This window comes from Anabrus simplex, chromosome 1 (genome assembly GCF_040414725.1).
Source record: "Anabrus simplex isolate iqAnaSimp1 chromosome 1, ASM4041472v1, whole genome shotgun sequence".
In the NCBI taxonomy this organism is placed as follows: Eukaryota; Metazoa; Arthropoda; class Insecta; order Orthoptera; family Tettigoniidae; genus Anabrus; species Anabrus simplex.
In genome coordinates, this window is record NC_090265.1 from 227,383,354 (window position 1) to 227,401,968 (window position 18,615).

Consider the following 18,615-nt stretch of genomic DNA (forward strand, 5'->3'; position numbering starts at 1 on the left):
GACTAAATGAATGACTTAATTGATTAATGAGAGAAAGAATCAAATAATGCAAAAACAAATTGTAGAATTGCAAACCAAAGAAAAGACAGGTCCAGACAGACCTGTATTACAACGTTGCAAACAGCTTAAAACAAGCAGACTTAGACCAGAGTACAATGATGGATGACGAGGGATAGAAAATGGAGATGAACCATATTTGCCCCAAACTTGACTGCATCTGGATAAGAGAAAATGATGAGTGATCACTTTGAAAGACAGACCAGATTAGAATTTCTCAAAACCTTTCAATGGAGTGTAATGATATACAAATGTGAGAGAAAAATAAAGGAAGCTGAACTTCAGGCTGCAGTAATATTTGAGGGAAGAATGACAAGGTGTATAAAAGTCTTAAGAGGCCTAATGGAGAAAGAATGCTTAATAAAGACAATTAAGAAAAGGAAAATAAGTTCCTTGGACCCATGATCTCTTTGACATAATTATTATAAAGGTTTAAGGTAAATGAATTAGAAAATGACCAAGAATACCCTGAGTACTAAATTAGGTTAATGAAATGACATGCAGTTCATACATTGGCATGAAGAGGACTCCTGAAGATTGTTGGTTGTAGCTGCAGTGACAAGGTCTGGCCTTTAGGAGCTGCTCCTGCTGCTGCTGACCATTTCTGGTGAAATAATTATAACTTTGACACATTTCAACAAGCACTCTTAGAACTGGTAGGTAGGACAAGGGAAGTTGCCCAGACAGCACAGAATGACATGCATGACATGTCACAGAGAAGTCATCTGCTTGAACAGATGGATGTTCTATGCACATCACACGCTCAGCCCCCCTTCCAGAACTTCCATAATATTGAAAGAACATAAAAAATCTTTTCTCAGTAAGTTATATGAGATTTCTTTCTTTCTTTCATTTTGTGTGTTGACTGACATATGTTAATAACTTTGCATTGTTACCCTTATTCTGTGGGTACATATTGATAAACAGTGTCTGTGAATAACATGTTATGAAGTGATACTAAACATCCATAATTAAATTGGTGGAGGGCCTATGAGCAGAAGTTGTGTCCAGAGTAGAAAGAAGGGTTCCAGGAACATGTTCTTCAGATACATTATGCCACGGTCTGACAGGATGAGACTTCATGGAATGGAGCACTCTCAACAGAGAAGGCAAGGTCATGAAGTAGCGTATAATGTATGCACAAACAAGTGGTGCCAGCCAGCCCTTTGTCTGGAGGAATGTTTTGAAGTGTACAACAAATATTTAGTTTTTAGAAACTATGTAATGTTACTGGCTGCAGTCATGATTTGTTTATACAGGTGCTTTTTTTCTTTCTTTTTTGTACAAATGAGTAAAAGTACAACTATGAAAATAAGATAACCAGGCGAGTTGGCCATGCGGTTAGGGGCGCACAGCTGTGAGCTTGCATCCGGGAGATAGTGGGTTTGAGCCCACCTGTCTGCAGCCCAGAAGATGGTTTTCTGTGATTTCCCATGTTCAAGTACCTTACTTAAGGCCACGGCCACTTCCTTCCCAGTCCTAGCCATTTCCTGTCCCATTCTCACCATAAGACCTATCTGTGTCAGTGCAATGTAAAGCAAATTGTAAAAAACTTTTAAAAATAAGATAACAAGAACCATAGTAACTTAAAAAGCTGCACAGCATATCAAATTAACTGTAATTCCGATTTATACTAATGTATTTCATTGCATGTTAATCTGGTTATACAAAATTCCATCATCAGGAGGGCAGACACTGACATTCATTGACATGCCATTTTGGGATCTTCAGTCTTGATGTAGGAAGTGTGAGGAAGACAACAGCCAGTTACAAACAGGAAAAGGACAGAGACAAAAAAGAAAATGGGAAGGAACAAACAAATCACAAATCAAATATATGTAGAAAGATAGGAACATGAATACGACTATACCACAGGATCAATACAATGTCAAGTCACTGATTGATGATTGATTGATGTTTGTTGTTTAAAGGGGCCTAACATTGAGGTCATCGGCCCCTAATGGTACGAAATGAAATTACAATTTAAAAGTAGAAAATCCTCCAATGACCAGAATTCAAAGCGTGAGGACGAAGAACGAAGGAATGAATGAATGAATGGACGGATATGAATTTAAAACGATCAGTGGATCCGACTCACAGTGCCTCACATGCACAGAAGCTGGCACAAAACAATAGTATTACTGACCAAGGGACTGCTTCTATAGCAAGATGGCGAATCGATTATGCTTATAGCCTAAACGGGTCCAAAATCCAGGTCATCGGCCCCTCATAATGGTATTTATCGCTAGGAAAGTAGAACCATGCTATGTGTAATGTTGCGGTACTAATCAAAAGTAGCGGAGACTCACGGTACTCCACACATTATGGTACTATTCACAGGCAGTGCAATGCGCACATGTAACACAGACCTATGGTGTTTCGCTCAATGCGGCACTATTTGCAGGCAACGCAAACCTATAAAGGCAGCGCAATCCTATGGCGTTCCTCAAATAAGTGGACTAACCACAGGGACTCTTACTATCCCATGGAATTCCTCACACAGTGGGAACTGTGCATAGTTAAGGCAGAATCATGGTGTCGCTATACAGGGGTACGAATCACAGGTACTGTAGGACCCACCTCCTGATTCACATGCAGTCGCTACTAATCACAAACCTATTGCGTTCCTAACATAGTGGTACTACGCGCAAGTAAATGCAACCAATAGTGTTCCCTGCATGATGGTACTAATTACAAGTAGTCTCGTGGTTCTAACTGGATCATCCCTTGGTCGCCCCTTTTAGTCGCCTCTTATGACAGGCAGGGGATACTGTGGGTGAATTCTTCATCTGCGCCCCCCACCTACAGGGGTGTGTGTGTTAGGTCCGCGAGAGGTATTTTATTTCCCTCAAGTCCGCCGGCAAGCTGGTTAGGACCCCCCTATCCACCACCTGGGATGCGCCACGTGGGAGTATCACCTCTCCCCCTGCTACGCCAGCGTAGTAGGTTCGTGGTGTCAAGTCACTGTGGGAAAAGATGTCCTTATGGTTATCCTGGTATGTACATGTATGTATGTTGAGGACTCAGCCTGAAGGCTGCCATCAGCTGTCGCAGATGGTTTAGGCATCACAGAAAAGGTGTATACAGGAAGTGAGGAGTGAGGATGTTTACTGTTGCTTTCCTCACTCAGCCACTGTTGCTATACATCTGTCCGCCAAGCCTTCTGAAATGCACACACTAACCAACCCTATGTGCGACATTTTCACATCATTCATAATCAGGACTGGCTGCATAAAGAATGGTGTTGCTGGCATTGCTCATAAACTATGTGGCCAAAAGTCGCCAGACACCCTTTGCCGTTTGTTCTGAAGTCGCAAGCCATTTAACTAAACAGTGTACATGCTATTTGCTACTATTACAGCATTTAATCTTCACAAAGGTTTTCCATTAAGTTTTGATACACTAAAGATGGAGTTTATTTGCATTCTTCCTGAAGCAGGGTGAATAGTTGTTGCCAGGTTGTTTGGTTAATTAATGCAATGCAACTGATGCTCTACAGTTCAGATTGTATAACTTTGTGCGTTCCCCGTGATTAGGTTTAAACTACCAGCATGCTGCACTGCTAGCTTGGCCGACTGTAAGAGAGAATGAGCGAATATGGTAAAGAGAAAGAGAGAGAGAGAGAGAGCATGATTATATTTCAGTATAACATAGCATAATTATATAGAATGATAAAACAATTCAACGAACCACTCCTATTTCAACAATGCAAGGTACGTTAACATATATCACGGGTCAATAAAAGGTTAAATGCACAACACTGAATGTACCTTGTTATTCTAGCACCCTAATTCCATCTAGTTCATCTTCTTCTGATGAAGAGCACAATGGTTCATTTAGGCCTATGTCTTCACTTTCATCAGATTCTGATATCTTATTATAAAATCTTTGATAATATCGTCCATTAACCACTTAAATGGGTATATCGTCTGAAGAAGTTTTCATGCAGAGCTTCTATGCTGGGTATGATGGCATAAGTTGATTGCAAAATTGATTGCGTATTTCTGAAAAGAGAACGAGATATAGAACCACACACATTAGAGTTTGCTGATAAAGCAGCCATCTGGTGAGAGACAGAGGTAGAGGTACAAACTAGGCTGGATGAATGCATAGCAAAGTTAAAACAGTATCATATGAAAGCACAACAAAACCTGTTGCAATGAAAATGAGTAGGAAAGATACTGGCTGCCACATAAAGCTTGAAGGTGAAAATATGCAATGTGTACAGGTATTCAAATACCGCTGAAATATGATTTCCAGCAGGGATACTGCAGATAAAGAAATAGTACAGAATGGCTAGCAGTTCCAACTTTTACAACCTCGTAAGGCATCTGCTTTGGGATAACAAAGTGCCCACGAGAAACTTCATGACTTTCTATAAGTCATACTTTGTGCCTATCCTCACACATGAGAGAGAGAGGGGGGGGGGGGGGGGGGGGGGGCGATAAATTGAAAGCAAGTGAAATAAGTTTCTACAAACTACCCTCCAAAAAACACTGTAAGGAACGATGACATCAGAATGGACTGGAAGTGGACTTGACTGAAGAGAAGCTAAGGACTTGGGGACTAACAGGGTATGGACATGTAAAGTGAATATCTGGCACAAGAACACCACGTGCATGCCTAGAAAGAAGGGTTGAATGAAGAAGGTCAGTGGGAAAACCAAGGAGAGACAGCTGCACCAGCTGAGAAAGGATGTGGAGAGAAGAGGAGGGAATTGGGAGTCAGTGGTGATAGAGAAGTTATTTCTGGACTGAAGACAGCAAAGACTCGTTCAAACCACACTCTCGGCACACTGAAGGGGTTCTATGATGATGATGATTTCTTTATCTTTTTTTCTTTTTTTTTACTAGTCTAACGCCACACTAACACCTTACAGGTTTTCAGTGACACATGGATGGGAAAGGACTAGAATTGGGAAGGAAGTGGCCATACCCTTAATTAAGGTACAGCTCCAGCATTTACCTGGTGTGAAAATGGGAAGTCACAGAAAACGATCTTCAGGGACTGCCAACGTGGGGACTGGAACCCACCATCTACCAATTGCAAGCTCACAGCTATATGACCCTAATCGCATGGCCAACTCGTTCGGTGATCGCGTATTTCTCTCGGCGGTAACAGCCCACGATGTCACCATGTCTGATATTTTCCCCAAGAGATAACGCTGTGTATTATTTTGTACAGCTGTTACAGCTGCTCAAAATGTATTTATTTTGGCACCTTGCATGAAGGTCTAGCGCCGTTTATGTCAAGGGGTATGGACTCCTAACAAAGTAGATCAGCTTAACTGTGCACGTATTTCGACAGTTATAGAAGTGGAGAGTGTGACGAGTCATTTTCTTTATCAGATGACCATGATGAGTGGATACCCATTGAAGAATAGATAGTGAAAGCAATCCTGAAAGTGAAATGGTTTCAGTCCCACTAAGTGACGAGGACGATGTTCAGAATGTGACTCAGCCACCTCAGTACGTTGTGAATGGTGCCCCAAACCATGATTTGCTTTTACAGGGGTAAATACAAATAATGTAGACTTTAATGGTGTATATAGTGTCGTAGATGACCTTGTTTCTGCCTATATCACACAGATAACAATCTAAAAAACTAATCATGTGGATACAATACAATGTAAATAATGTTAGTAACCCATTAATGAAGTTCAATAATCATTAACATATTGCATTACACTAATTGTGTACTCATTATTGGAGGGAATATTTAAATATAAAAAATTGGAAAAATGTACCCAGGGCAGGTTACACATGTCCAGAATTTAGTACCCAGTTAAGGGATTAATGCACCACTTTTCCAATAGATTCCTTCCACTTCAAAGGCACGACGACAAGCATTTCTCCAGTTTTCTATTTGTAACTAGCTTTGCAGCTTTGTTTAGTTCCATACCTCTTAGCTTTAAATCATTAGAAACTGAGTCTAACCACTGTCATCTTTGTCTCCTTCTACTTCTTTTACCTTCCATGACTAAGTCATTATTCTTGTAGGTAACGTATTCTCCTCACGCAATGTCACCACTGAAGCTGGTTTATGCATACCAATTCATCCATCAAGTTCATTCCTAACGTATCCTATATCTCCTCATTCTGAGTACCCTCCTGTTCTCACCTGTTTGTGTCTGATCATTCTTGCCACTTTCACCCCCATATCGTTGGGCCAGAAAATAGACCAGTTTAAAGATAATTTTCTTCCAAGAGCTGACTTCTTTCTTACCGAACACTGCTGATCACAACTGTGGGCTCACAGCATTAGTTTTGCTGCATCTTGATTCAATTTAACGTTAAGAATTTCATATTTAGGTTCCGTATTGAAACAAGATTTACATCAAAGAAAGGACAATAAGGTGGAACTTATTGTCCTTTCTTTGATGTAAATCTTGATTCAATCTCACTTACTATGCTACCATCCTGGGAGAATACACATCCTAGATAATTGAAACACCTTTTCCAGTTTTGCATTCCCATCGCAGAGTGGGCAGAAGAAAATAAAATGGACCTTAATGTGAACAAAACCGAATTGGTTGTTTTCAGGAGGGGAGGAAAATTATTGAAGGATGATTAGATTACAACAGATACATCAGAGTTACATGTTAGCAACCTTTACTGTCCTTCAATGTAGTCACCAGCATTGTGTATAACCCACTGCCAGCGATGTGGAAGTCGTAGTATACCGTTAGCAGAGCCTGTTCTGTTGATGGTGCGAATGGAGCGGTCTACTGCCTGTCGAATCTCTGCAACAGTTCTGAAGCAAATCGGAGTCGCAAGGACTTAAGTCCGGGAAGTATGGTGGATGGTACAGTATTTCCCAGTCCGATCAACCGAACAAAACAGCCACAGCTTGCGCTGTATGCGCCTGAGCACTGTCGTACAAAATGATGTGTGGATTCTGCAGAAAGTGTTGCCGCTTCTTTCTCAAAGCTGGTTGCAGCTGGTGCTCCAAAAACAAACAGTAACACTGTGCATTGTGTAGTGCGTTAGGATAAAACCATCACAGTCGTACACGAGGATCACCATAACTTTCACCGTACAGGGGCTTTGACGAACTTTCGACTTTCATTGTGACCGATAATGACACCATTCGTTCGATTGTCGTGCTGTACGACCTCTGGCACATTCAATCTTGATCCAACTCGGTTGTTCCTGTTTGGAAAACATAGTGACGTTACATTACGTTAGACCGCTAGCTCACAAGTGACTGTTTCTCTCGCTTGTGCGCACGCAGCTGATGTGGGAAGGGCAAGTCCATTTGCTCTGAGGTAAGGTAGGTATGTAACCAACGTGTAATATCAGCGACAATATTAGATTCCATTGCATAGTGTTTTCACAGCAGTGTTGCCACTATTTAAGTTCCAACCCTCGTATATCCTATGTAAAGGACAAAAGTTACGAATTAATAACCAATACAAATATCTGGGGATTACAATACAGGTAACAGGAACATTCACAATACACCTAAAGGAGAGAGTCATCGCAACTATACAAAGCATTAGTGATATGAAACACCTTCCACAGCTATCTTTGGGGACAGCCATGGCTCTGTTTAAAACAAAAGTTGGTCAAACAGCCATATATGGTCTAGAGCTAATATGGGAACATCTCTCAACAAGACAACTACAAGAGCTGGAAAGGCTGAAGGCTAGATTCTTGAAGAGAGAGCTATGTGTTTCTAAACATACATCATGGCCCCGGGTTTGATTCCCAGCCGGGTCAGGGGTTTTAAATTGTAATTGATTAATATCCCTGGCCTGGGGACTGGATATTTGTGTCATCCTTAACATTCCTTGCCTCACATTCAACATTCTACACTTCCGCAATTCCACTTACACACAGGTTCCTCTCAAATAGTGAAAGTAGTGGCAAAAGATCTTCATAGGTCGACGCCATGAACAAATATCATTTAAAAAATATAAATATACACATCATCAAGACTAGTACACATTCTTGCAAAGGAGGCGTACTTCATTGAAGACATAAGATTTAGACTGTTACTTTCAACGATAAGGAGTTACAGGGAGTTGCTACAAGAACTCCAGTCAAAGAGGGCTATGATATGGGATGAGTTTTACTCAACTGATGCCATGATAAACAGGGATTGGACACGCGGTGGATATGATCTGAGGCATACAGTGACCAGGTTTGCCGTACACGGGTTCCACCATAAGGTATGCAGAACCTGGAATTTCACAACCCAGGACCAGGCTGCGTATGTGTCTTCTGCGACCAACAATGTGATATATAGTGTAATGGTTACCGTGTCCGCCATGTTGGAATTTGAGAGAGAGTGGCGACGTCACCATCTGGTCCGCCCGTTTACTCTTAGACTCTGATCAGAAAAACAGAGAGAAGAAAAAAAAGAACAGGAAAAAGTGTCGCGTAGTCGGGAATCCTGACTGTGTACCAAGGTGTAAGTGATTTATTAGCATTAGTTAATAAATTTTAGTATAGAAGCTACCAGTCTAGTGTTAATTTATCTTACTACCCCGCCAACTCATCACAATACCATGCCATCGAATATGTCCATAGAAAAGGAAGCTTGACACAACTGTGTCAATACTGCACGCATTGATTGTATATTATTATTATTGATGTATATCTCAGTGTATTTATGACCATTTGGTTGCAATTTATTATATTATTATTATTCCCACCAAATATTTCCTTCCTCCCTCATTCTTAGCTTTTACAACCATCATAAAAGCCCACAGAGATCCCTGGAAATTTATAATGGGTTTCACCTTATGGTACATATCTTTCATGTTTGGTATACAGCCAGACTTATACATACCCAGAACTGTCCTGTGAATTAATTCCCTGTCAAAACTACCAACATTTGTTTTTGTAACAGGATTCTTTCTTATTTTACTACGTGTTTTTAATTGGCAAACCACGTTAGACATTTTAATTGGCAAATCATGTTCATCTGATAACTTCTTCAGCTTCAGAATATTCAAAACACTTTGCTTTGAAAGATCAGTAACTGCACATATTCTAGCCATTACATGAAAAGTTTTGTTAAAATAATTGTTAAATCTTCCCGATAATTAGCCCCACATTGGAATGTAAGTGTCGTGTCCCCCCCAATCCACCTACTCCAGCAAAAATATTAATGCTTACTAAACATAAAATAATCAATACAACAAGAAATTCCATGTCAAACACTGTACCTAGACTACTCACAACTCCTATATGCTCTATTCTATGCAACCTTAAGTCTGTAAAATTTCACTTTTAGTTGCACTTCATGACAACACATGGAACATAACGGAGTAAGGTAAGGAAGTGGGAAAATGTTGAGAGTGTGCAGGATCTGCAGCTGTGATTGGAAGCCTTAAGGCCTTACGTTCAAACCAGTGTAACGATGGTAAGTGCTCAAAGTTACACCTTTTCACTACAGTTGATCCGAAAGATGTTCGATGGGGTTTAGGTCATAATGTCCAATAACAGACCATTTATAATGGTATTATAAATTTACTCATTTGGAACAAATGTTTCAGGTTCCCTATGGGAATAAACATCTATATCATCTGATGGCCAAGCAGGCATCAATCTTTGGTAATGAGACAAAGTCTGTCATAGTGCATTGGCACTGCCGGTGGCTACAATTAGCCTACGCAGTGGCCTCCACGGTATGAACTAGCCATGCGTCTTGGTAGGTGTGCTAGGTACCAACTGATGAGCCCAGCCTAGCACACGGGGGCGAAACGCTGGCAACCAGGAATGAGTTAGCTGGAAAATTTATAATGTCCAATAATGGACCATTTATACTGGTATTGTAAAATTTTGATCAGTCTACAACAAACCCTCATGAAAAAAAAGAAAGGAAAAAAAAAATAGTAGACCAATAGCCACATGACCCTATTAGTCACCTACGACAGGCAGGATTTACCTGTGGATGTATTCACACCCTCTCATCCACAAAGGTACAATTCATGGGATCAAAGCTGCAATCCATTTCTGCACCAAGATTGCCCCTTTTAGTCACCTCTTATGACAAGCAGGGGTACCGTGGGTATATTCTTCGTCTACATTCCCCATCCACAGGAGGTGGATACACACATGATGGCAGACTACTGTTGGAGAATCCATCGAGAATGTCCAGAAAAATCACAGTGCAGAAAAGCACAGAAATGTGGATTCAGTAATATGTCAATTTGAAGGTGCCCGCCCATATGCGTGTTGTTCTCTTTCTGCTAGGCACTAACTATGCCATAGTGAACAATAATTTGATAAAAAATAATTAAGAAACTTTGTCCCAATAATACTTATCTTAATGAAGTACTGGTGTTTCTTAGTCTAATTTAATAATAAATAAACTTAAGATGCCATTCGTTACATGAGAAGGAGAGCTGATATGCAACAACTAATACCATTTTCAGAATCTAAGATACAAGAACACCCCAAAAGGGAGTAATATCTTAGACACCAAGAATTGCATTCTCCAGTAAGTTTCACAGTACAATTCCAGATAATTTGATCAAGTCCTTCTATCGCCTTGCCCCAAAGAATTTAAACGTTAGAATTAAGCAACTTCCCCATTAGTGTCCAAGTAAACAACAATCTGAAGAGCCTCTCCATTTCACTCTAAAAAGCAGAGACATTTTTGAACTATATGATGTAATTCTTTTGTGTGTGGTATTAACCATATTCCTACCTACTAAGACACTATTTTCCATTTGTTAACTAATCTACTTTGTACGAGCCTTATGTCGTCTAATTATTCATGCTTCTATACATTTTCTAATTCATATATTTATTAATTAACAATTAAACATTTATGATAAACTAATCTGACACATCAAATCAGTGTGACCACTTGCTACTTGCAAGTCTGATTCCTTTGTTACAGACTGAGTGTATCTCTTACACACAACCGTGAATGTTTACCAAAAATATGCAAATAATCCTGCATCCTAATTTTAGGAAGGGAAATTTTGAAAGAAGTTTCTTGAATTTGTATAGATTTGTTAAATATTTGTATTGAAATCTGATTATTACAGTATAAATTATAAAATAATGAAACAAGTCATCGTGTCATAACCTTCAAAATGTACTGACGTCTAGACTGCACTATCAAATCGCGAGAGTCAGTATGAATATCTCTGGTGCAAATTTGCAGAACTTCACTACCTTTTCTTCAAAAGTGGCTCGGAGCCATTGAGTAATGCTAGTTTTCCTTAAAAAAAAAACTGAAGCAATTTAGTTCAAAAATGTGTGAGTAATCCACAGCTAGCCTTAAAACCTGTGATTTTTAACTCTCCTGCTATTGCTATAGCTTTCAACCAGTGCATTTTGCTTGTGACCACACATCAAAACTCTCTCTTTTCAGGCACAAATTCTGTTTTCAATTTCTGGAAAATTGCTTTTTGTCTGTGAAATGCCAATCGGTTACAGTTTGTGTTTAAATATTTTTCCCCCCTCTAATTATGTACCTCAAATGTACCTCTACAGCACGATTACCAGCTTCCTTTGCCTCTTCAATAGTGTGAAGCTTTTCTTTAGCTGTGAAGGACTTGTAATGAGATTTCACACCAGCCATCCTGAGCACTTGCTACTACTTAAAAATGACACAACATGCACACAGCAAGCTTCTCGCCTGTGACAGGAACAGAGTTGCCAACAGAGTGGATGGAAAAATACCAACTTCCAGATTTTTGTCAACCAGGAGCACTGTACCAACCCTGATCCAAATAACACACACTCTCCATCTTTTCACTGCCAATTTTGAAAAAATACCTGTGGGTATTATCTGCGAATATATGGTAATCACCTGAATAAGAAAATACAGAGGAACCATGGCCTGCTAGATTAGAATGCAAAAAACCTGTACTGATTAGATTTGGTAACAGGTGCAAAACAGAGACTTTCTATGTAAAAAATGTGACTATTGATTTAGCATCTCACTTTTATAGTTTTGCAGACGCCAACGTGCCAGAATTATGTCCTGCAGGAGTTTCTTTGTATGCTGGTAAATCTACCAATAAAAGACTGATGTATCTGAGCACCTTCAAATACCAGCAGACTGAGCCTGGCATTTCGATGGGGTCCGCTCTGTCTGAACATCGGTAGTGGACTGAAGTTGTGGCTGTAAACTCCCAATTATACATGGCAGTTGTGTGCTGTTTCCAGCGACACGTACGGAGATACAAACTCAAATGGACTATGGCCAACAGACCACAAAAATTTCTTCTATATTCATAGAGATGTCGGCCGTGAAAGCTTAAGCTGATATGTTAGGAAATGTTTCATTACTAACAGTCCTTACCTGAGGGGGTGCAACAGCAGGTGGAGTACGGTATTCACGTGAACCTTTACTTAAGCTTCCTCCAGTTCGAACAGCCTGTGGAGGGGTGGGTGGTTTTGTAGTTGGTGCTGGGCCTACTGTAGTACCAACAATGCCTGCCGTAGAAGCAGAACCTAATGACTGGATGCTGCCCTGGCTAGAACCACGCTGTTTAGTGCGTGGGGTACCTCCAGTTGATGTGGTTCGAACTCCATGGCCAATATCATCCAAAGCTATCGATCAAATCAATGTATAATTAACAGAGATCGAAGAGAATATTTTTCAAATGATATTAGTCTTAATCAAAGCTTACCTGAAATTATTCATTAGAGAGAAAATTCATAAAACAAGACCTAAAATCCTCTGAGATTCACACACAATTATCTGTTCATTTTGCAGGATTGGGATACCTCAGTCATCAGCACATTATACTTCTTGACCATGATCATCCTTGACAATGCAAATTACTGGAGTGTTTTAAGTATTGCGAGCCTTGGAGCTAAAATTCAGAATTATTATTATATGCTCATTAAAACAACTTTTTAAAAAATGTGGCGATGGAGATCAAGTCCTGTTGGTCGAAAAAAAGCTTCACCATCAGAATGTTGGTCGGCAAGCCATGGGAGGTGGTGGTATACAATTTGTAATCACTAGTGTGCCATTACACTATTCCAGAAGTGAAAATTCAATCGAAACATGATTACCCACAGCGAAATTAAGCAGAATGATTAACTTCATAGTATATCATAGAAGTTCAGATTGACGCAATATCGAAATGTATATAATAATGATGGCAGTGAAAAAGACAAAAACAGGGGATTCGTATTGTTAAAAGACCCAACACTGTAGAAAAACGACAAAATGACTGACATGCTTAGCGAGCTGAAGTGTCGCAGATAAGAAGCGAATTTAATCATAAAAAATATAAACAAAAGAAGAGAATTTGATAAGCACATAATTATTAGCTACAATAATACAATGATATAACGCAATATATAGCATTATATAATCATAAAACGCATTATTTCCATCCTAAATGCTTAAGAAGACTTGGAAACCAGCCAGCCTACAGACGCCAAGAAAATTGTATCAATCAAAGAAGCAATAAGCTGAAATAACGCAACATCATCCCTAGAAATTTTATAAAACAAACCCATACAACATATAATTTGAGATTATTGCAGACATTTTGGAGGTGTGATAAGAAAGAGAGATCAAGCAAAGAAGTTTTAAAGAAAAAAAGGAAAAAAATTGTTAAATTAGAAGACTTTGCTATTATCCACATGTATCAGCTGGTCTCATATATGTTCTTAATTTCTGTAACTGAGCAAGACAAGATGATGGCTCTCTAAGAAGATGGGCAACAAACTACCTCCTTGATCGGAAATCCATCTCAGAAAGACCGATGACAGCTCGATTCAAGACCCGGGTTCGCAATGTGACCATGATCCAGTGTTATGCTCCCACAGAAATGTCAGAGATTGAAAAAAAAAAAAGGAAGAATTCTTCTGCCAGCTAAATGAGACTATTAAGAGAGTGGGAAAGAGGGATATTATGATGGGGGATTTAAATGCAAAGGTTGGTTCTAACAATGAGGGGCTGGAACAAATTACAGGAGTGCATGGAGTTGGTGACTGTAACGAAAATGGGGAGCTATTCATTGATTGATTTGGTAGTGGGTGGCACTTTATTCCCTCATAAACGATGCCATAAGATTACGTGGGTGTCGCTAGATCAGGTTACAGAAAACCAGATAGACCATATCGCCATAAGTAGAAAGTTTAGAAGATCAATGACTGATGTTAGAAATAAAAGAGAGGCAGATATTGGAAATGATCATCACCTGGTAGTCGCAGAGTTTAGAATTAAAATTGTGGCAAGTGGAAGGAAATTTGAAAGGTGAAACAAATTTGATTTAGGTAAACTGCATGATGAAAGTAAAAGGAAAGAATTCCAGATAAATTAAGAAACCACTTTGAAGCTCTTGCTGTTAAACCAGAACTTATGATGGATGTTGAACTATCATGGAAGAAAGTCAAGGACACATATTTAGAAGTTAGTGAGAAGGTGCTTGGATTTCACAATTATCTCAGAAGGAATGGATGTCTGATGATACTTGGAAAAAAATACAGGCTAGGAAGCTAGTTAGGGCAAAGATTAATATGTGTAAAACAAGACAACAGAAAGCCACAGTACAAAAGGAATATGTGTGTGAAGAAAAGCGTAAGAAAAGATCATATACAGTGGGTAGATGAACAAGCACGAATGGCAGAAGAGGCATCAGCAAGGGGAGATGCTAGGAATTGTATCGTATCACAAAGAAAGTGTCAAGGAGAGGATTTATCAGGAATAAACCAGTTAAAACAAGAGAAGTGAACTACTGACCACCCGGGAAGAACAGCTACAGAGATGGAAGGAACATTTCTCAGAGTTGCTCAATAGAGATACAGAACAGAATGGTAACCAACAAACAGAACCAGTATATAGTGACCCAAGAATAAATTTACATCCTCCAACCTGTTCAGAAATAGAGAAGGCCTTGAAACAGATAAGAACTGGAAAAGCACCAGGTATGGATAATATCGCGTCAGAAATACTTAAAGCAGACATTGAGACCTCGGCAAAATTATTGCACCCCCTGTTGGAAAGGATCTGGAATGAAGAAAAGCTACCAGCTGAATGGAAGAAAGGCCTGATTGTTAAGATACCAAAGAAAGGGGATATTGCTAGGCGTGATAACTGGAGGGGAGTTACATTGTTGTCGGTACCAAGTAAGGTGCTTTCAAGGATCATTTTAGAGCGGGTGAAGGATGTTGTGGAATTGCGCCTTAAAAGGCTGGTTTTCGTAAACACCGTAGCTGTGTCAATCGCATAAACACTCTGAGAATCATCTTGGAACAAAGGCCTTCGATTCTGTAAATAGAAGAGTTATGTGGTAAACACTTGAAGAATATGGTATACCACAAAAGATTCTGAATATTATGAAGGATATGTACGAGGGTTATAAATGTCAGGTTCTGCATATGGGAGATTTTACTGAACCAATAGATGTGACCTCAGGAGTTCGACAGGGCTGTATTCTTTCTCCGACGTTTTTTCTACTTGTGTTGGATAGTGTGCTGAGGAGAGTGTATCGAGGTCGGAAAACGGGGATCCAGTGGGGCTTGTTTTTTCAGATGACATCTGCCTACTGGCTCAATGGTTCAGAGATATGGAAGAAAAGATTAAGCGGTTGAAGGTGGAGGCAGAGGATGCTGGACTTAAAATAAATACATTAATAAGACCAAGGAGATGAGGGTCATTCCAAGATTGATGATAAATTGTCTATAAATGATAAAGAGATTGAACAGATACACTCCTTCATATATCTTGGGAGTATGGTAACTACGACTGGAGAAGCAGAAGAAGACATTAAGAGTCTTATCAGGAAAGCTAATGGTGCTTTTGTTCAATTGTATCCTATATGGAGAATCAAGAACATTTCTAGAAAAACTAAGCTACGACTTTTTAACACAAATCTATTTACTAATTTATTTATTTGGGAAAACAAAACTGCGAGAAGCCGAATTACAGAGTTCCGCAAATTGAAAAATATATTTACAGTGGAGTAGCATAAGGCAAACATTAAAAAAATAAGTGGAAGAACAATGAGGAAAAAACATCTAATGATAAAAATAGAGGGGAAAATTAAAAACTAACAAAATGACAAAATAACTGTAGACACACAACAATTAACAACAAAACATAAAGGCAAAAGAAACAAAGAAAATTGAAGATTGAACGTAAAACGAAGAGAAGAACTTATAGCTAGGCACAGTAAGATAAATACAGATATAACACATAAGTAATGGTATAGTACAGTAAAAAATAAATAAATTAATATTACATTATATACAAAAGAGAGGACAGCAATGAGTCCGTTCTGCTTTACAGCTGTGAAACGTGGAAAGTTACCGAGAAGATGACTAAACAACTGCAAGTCTTCGTGAATCGCTGTCTAAGACAAAAGATGGCCGGATGTTATTTCAAATGAAGATCTATGGGAAGAAACTAATCAGCAACCAATTGAAATGCAGATAAGGGGGAGAAAATGGCGTTGGATAGGACATACTTTAAGGAAGCCCGCTGGAGCCATTGAAAAGACAGCGCTCAACTGGAACCCCCAAGGCGCTAGAAAGCGCAGACGTCTGAAGAAGACCTGGAAAAAGACAATTGAAGAGGAATGTCTAGCAGTGGGGAAAACTTGGAACGAAGTGAAGAGGTTAGCCAACAATAGGAACAGATGAAAGTATTTCACGGAAACCCTATGCTCCAGGAGGAGCAAAAGGAAATAAGTCAAGTCAAAATCGTCACTTGCCACATACGGGAATCGCTTTCGACAAAAAAGGTCCATATTACTGTCTAAATCATCTGATAATTCAAGGAAACTGAATCATTCGCCTTGAACATGGTCCAGCCATTACGACAAAAATATGATCTTGATTTACTAGTTCCATTTCCGAATTGATAGTTCACGTATGTATAGGCAAGAAAAGGTTCCACCTTATCAATACAATTTTATTATTGTAAGAATTAACTTACAGGACCGGTTTCGACTTTTAAATAGTGATCATCAGCTGTACATGAATACCTTTACATTTGTGTCAAGCATTAGTTAACATGCCCTTTCCTAAAGGGAGATGCCATAGGGGAGCATTATGTCTAAGTGTCCAAATTGGGCATGTTGAATGTAAAATGGTTATATATTATAATTCAGGTACTTAGGTATAGAGCTATCTTTTTCGGGACTAGAATTTGTTTGTAAAACCTAACTTAAGCTTAAATCTAAATTACAAATACATTAAACACATTAAAATACACAGTACATGTTAAAATTCTTTAAAATAATGAATATAAAACATTTCATAGAAATTAATGTATGCATCTTGCATATCTATCTTCTCGTTTGAGTTCAATGTTGTAAATAATTCCGTGCTTGCATTCATAGGCAATGCTGTAGCTCTCTTAGGAAGTCTTATTGTATATTTAAATGTCTACATTTGTGTGTATGGTGAAAAGCTTCTACTGTTAACAAAATCCAGTTATATAGACGGAGGTAGGTATATGCAGCTGTGAGTGGAATATTGTCTTTAACACATTAATGACGGCTACGTTAATTAACGTAGTTTCGTATTGGTGCGCGGGCAACCGGCTACGTAAATTAACGTTTTCTCACATTGCTTCATTGTTGTGTGATTTTTTCCTCTCCGCTATTTATTAATCAAATTATTTTGTGTTGTTTACAAACTGAAGTCTTTGTTGATCGGAATTTACATATATTCTTTCCTTGGCAATGCTTTTGGCACAGGAAGTGTAGTTTCATAACACTCAGTACTGCGTGACCGAGTGTTTTGTCAGGTGTCAGCATGCGCGCCGTAGCAAAGACACCTTGAACGATGATGAAATGTTTCTAGAATTGCATGCTGATAGTTTATCTGATGTCCCCAGTGATTGTGAAAGTGTAAATACTAGTGATTTTGAAGATGTGTGTCCGTCAACATCAAAATATACGCACGGAAGCGACAGTACGACATTCAGTTCAGACGAGTCTGTTGCCGGCGACAATAATATGAGTGAAGATACCAGTGATAGTAGTGATAGCGAGGTTGATGGATGGACAAATAAGGATGAAAACAGAGTCCTAGAATCATTTATATATTTTACAGGCCTCACTTATACGGCCAGTAATTCCGCGAGTATCCCGAAGGTAGTAGATCGTTCCCTAGGCGATGACTTGCTTCAGCTTCTTGTGGAACAATGAAATCTCTATTATGAACAAAATTCCGGGAGGTATAAAACCTCCCCAAAATCCCAGAAATGGAAAAATATAAATGTGATGGAAGGAAAAAGTACTCTCAGAAGCCCTACAGAGTATGCACTGCACACAAGAAACGCAAGGACACAAGGTACATCTGTTCGGCTTGTCAAGTTCCCTTGCACAAGGGCAGCTGCTTCAGGCAATACCACACTAAAATCAAGTACTAGAATCACTGGTGAGTGCTCTCACCAGGTTTCAATAATTTATTCCATGTCATTTAAAAGTTACATGTATTTATATTTCATCCTTTCTTAAGCTAGGTGTGCTTTGGTTGCCGGTCCACAGGAAAGAATGGAGTAATGCATGCCCGAACAACGTGTTAAGTATTGGAGGAAGTTGTGGTCTAGGTTGTGCGTAAGTATTTCTTGATGCAGAGTGGTGGCTCCTTCCTCGTCTATAACTGTATGCTG

At 39.2% G+C, this 18,615-nt stretch overlaps 1 protein-coding gene across 4 annotated transcripts in view; it reads right to left on the reverse strand.

The window, feature by feature from the left end:
* Abi (tyrosine kinase Abl) overlaps positions 1-18,615 on the reverse strand; it is a 115,144-nt gene that overhangs the window by 41,038 nt on the left and 55,491 nt on the right. For all 4 annotated transcript variants that reach the window (XM_067158772.2, XM_067158786.2, XM_067158779.2 and 1 more), the window contains exon 5: positions 12,331-12,581. In XM_067158772.2, coding sequence (XP_067014873.1) covers positions 12,331-12,581 — 251 coding nt within the window. The remainder of the gene's footprint in view (positions 1-12,330; positions 12,582-18,615) is intronic.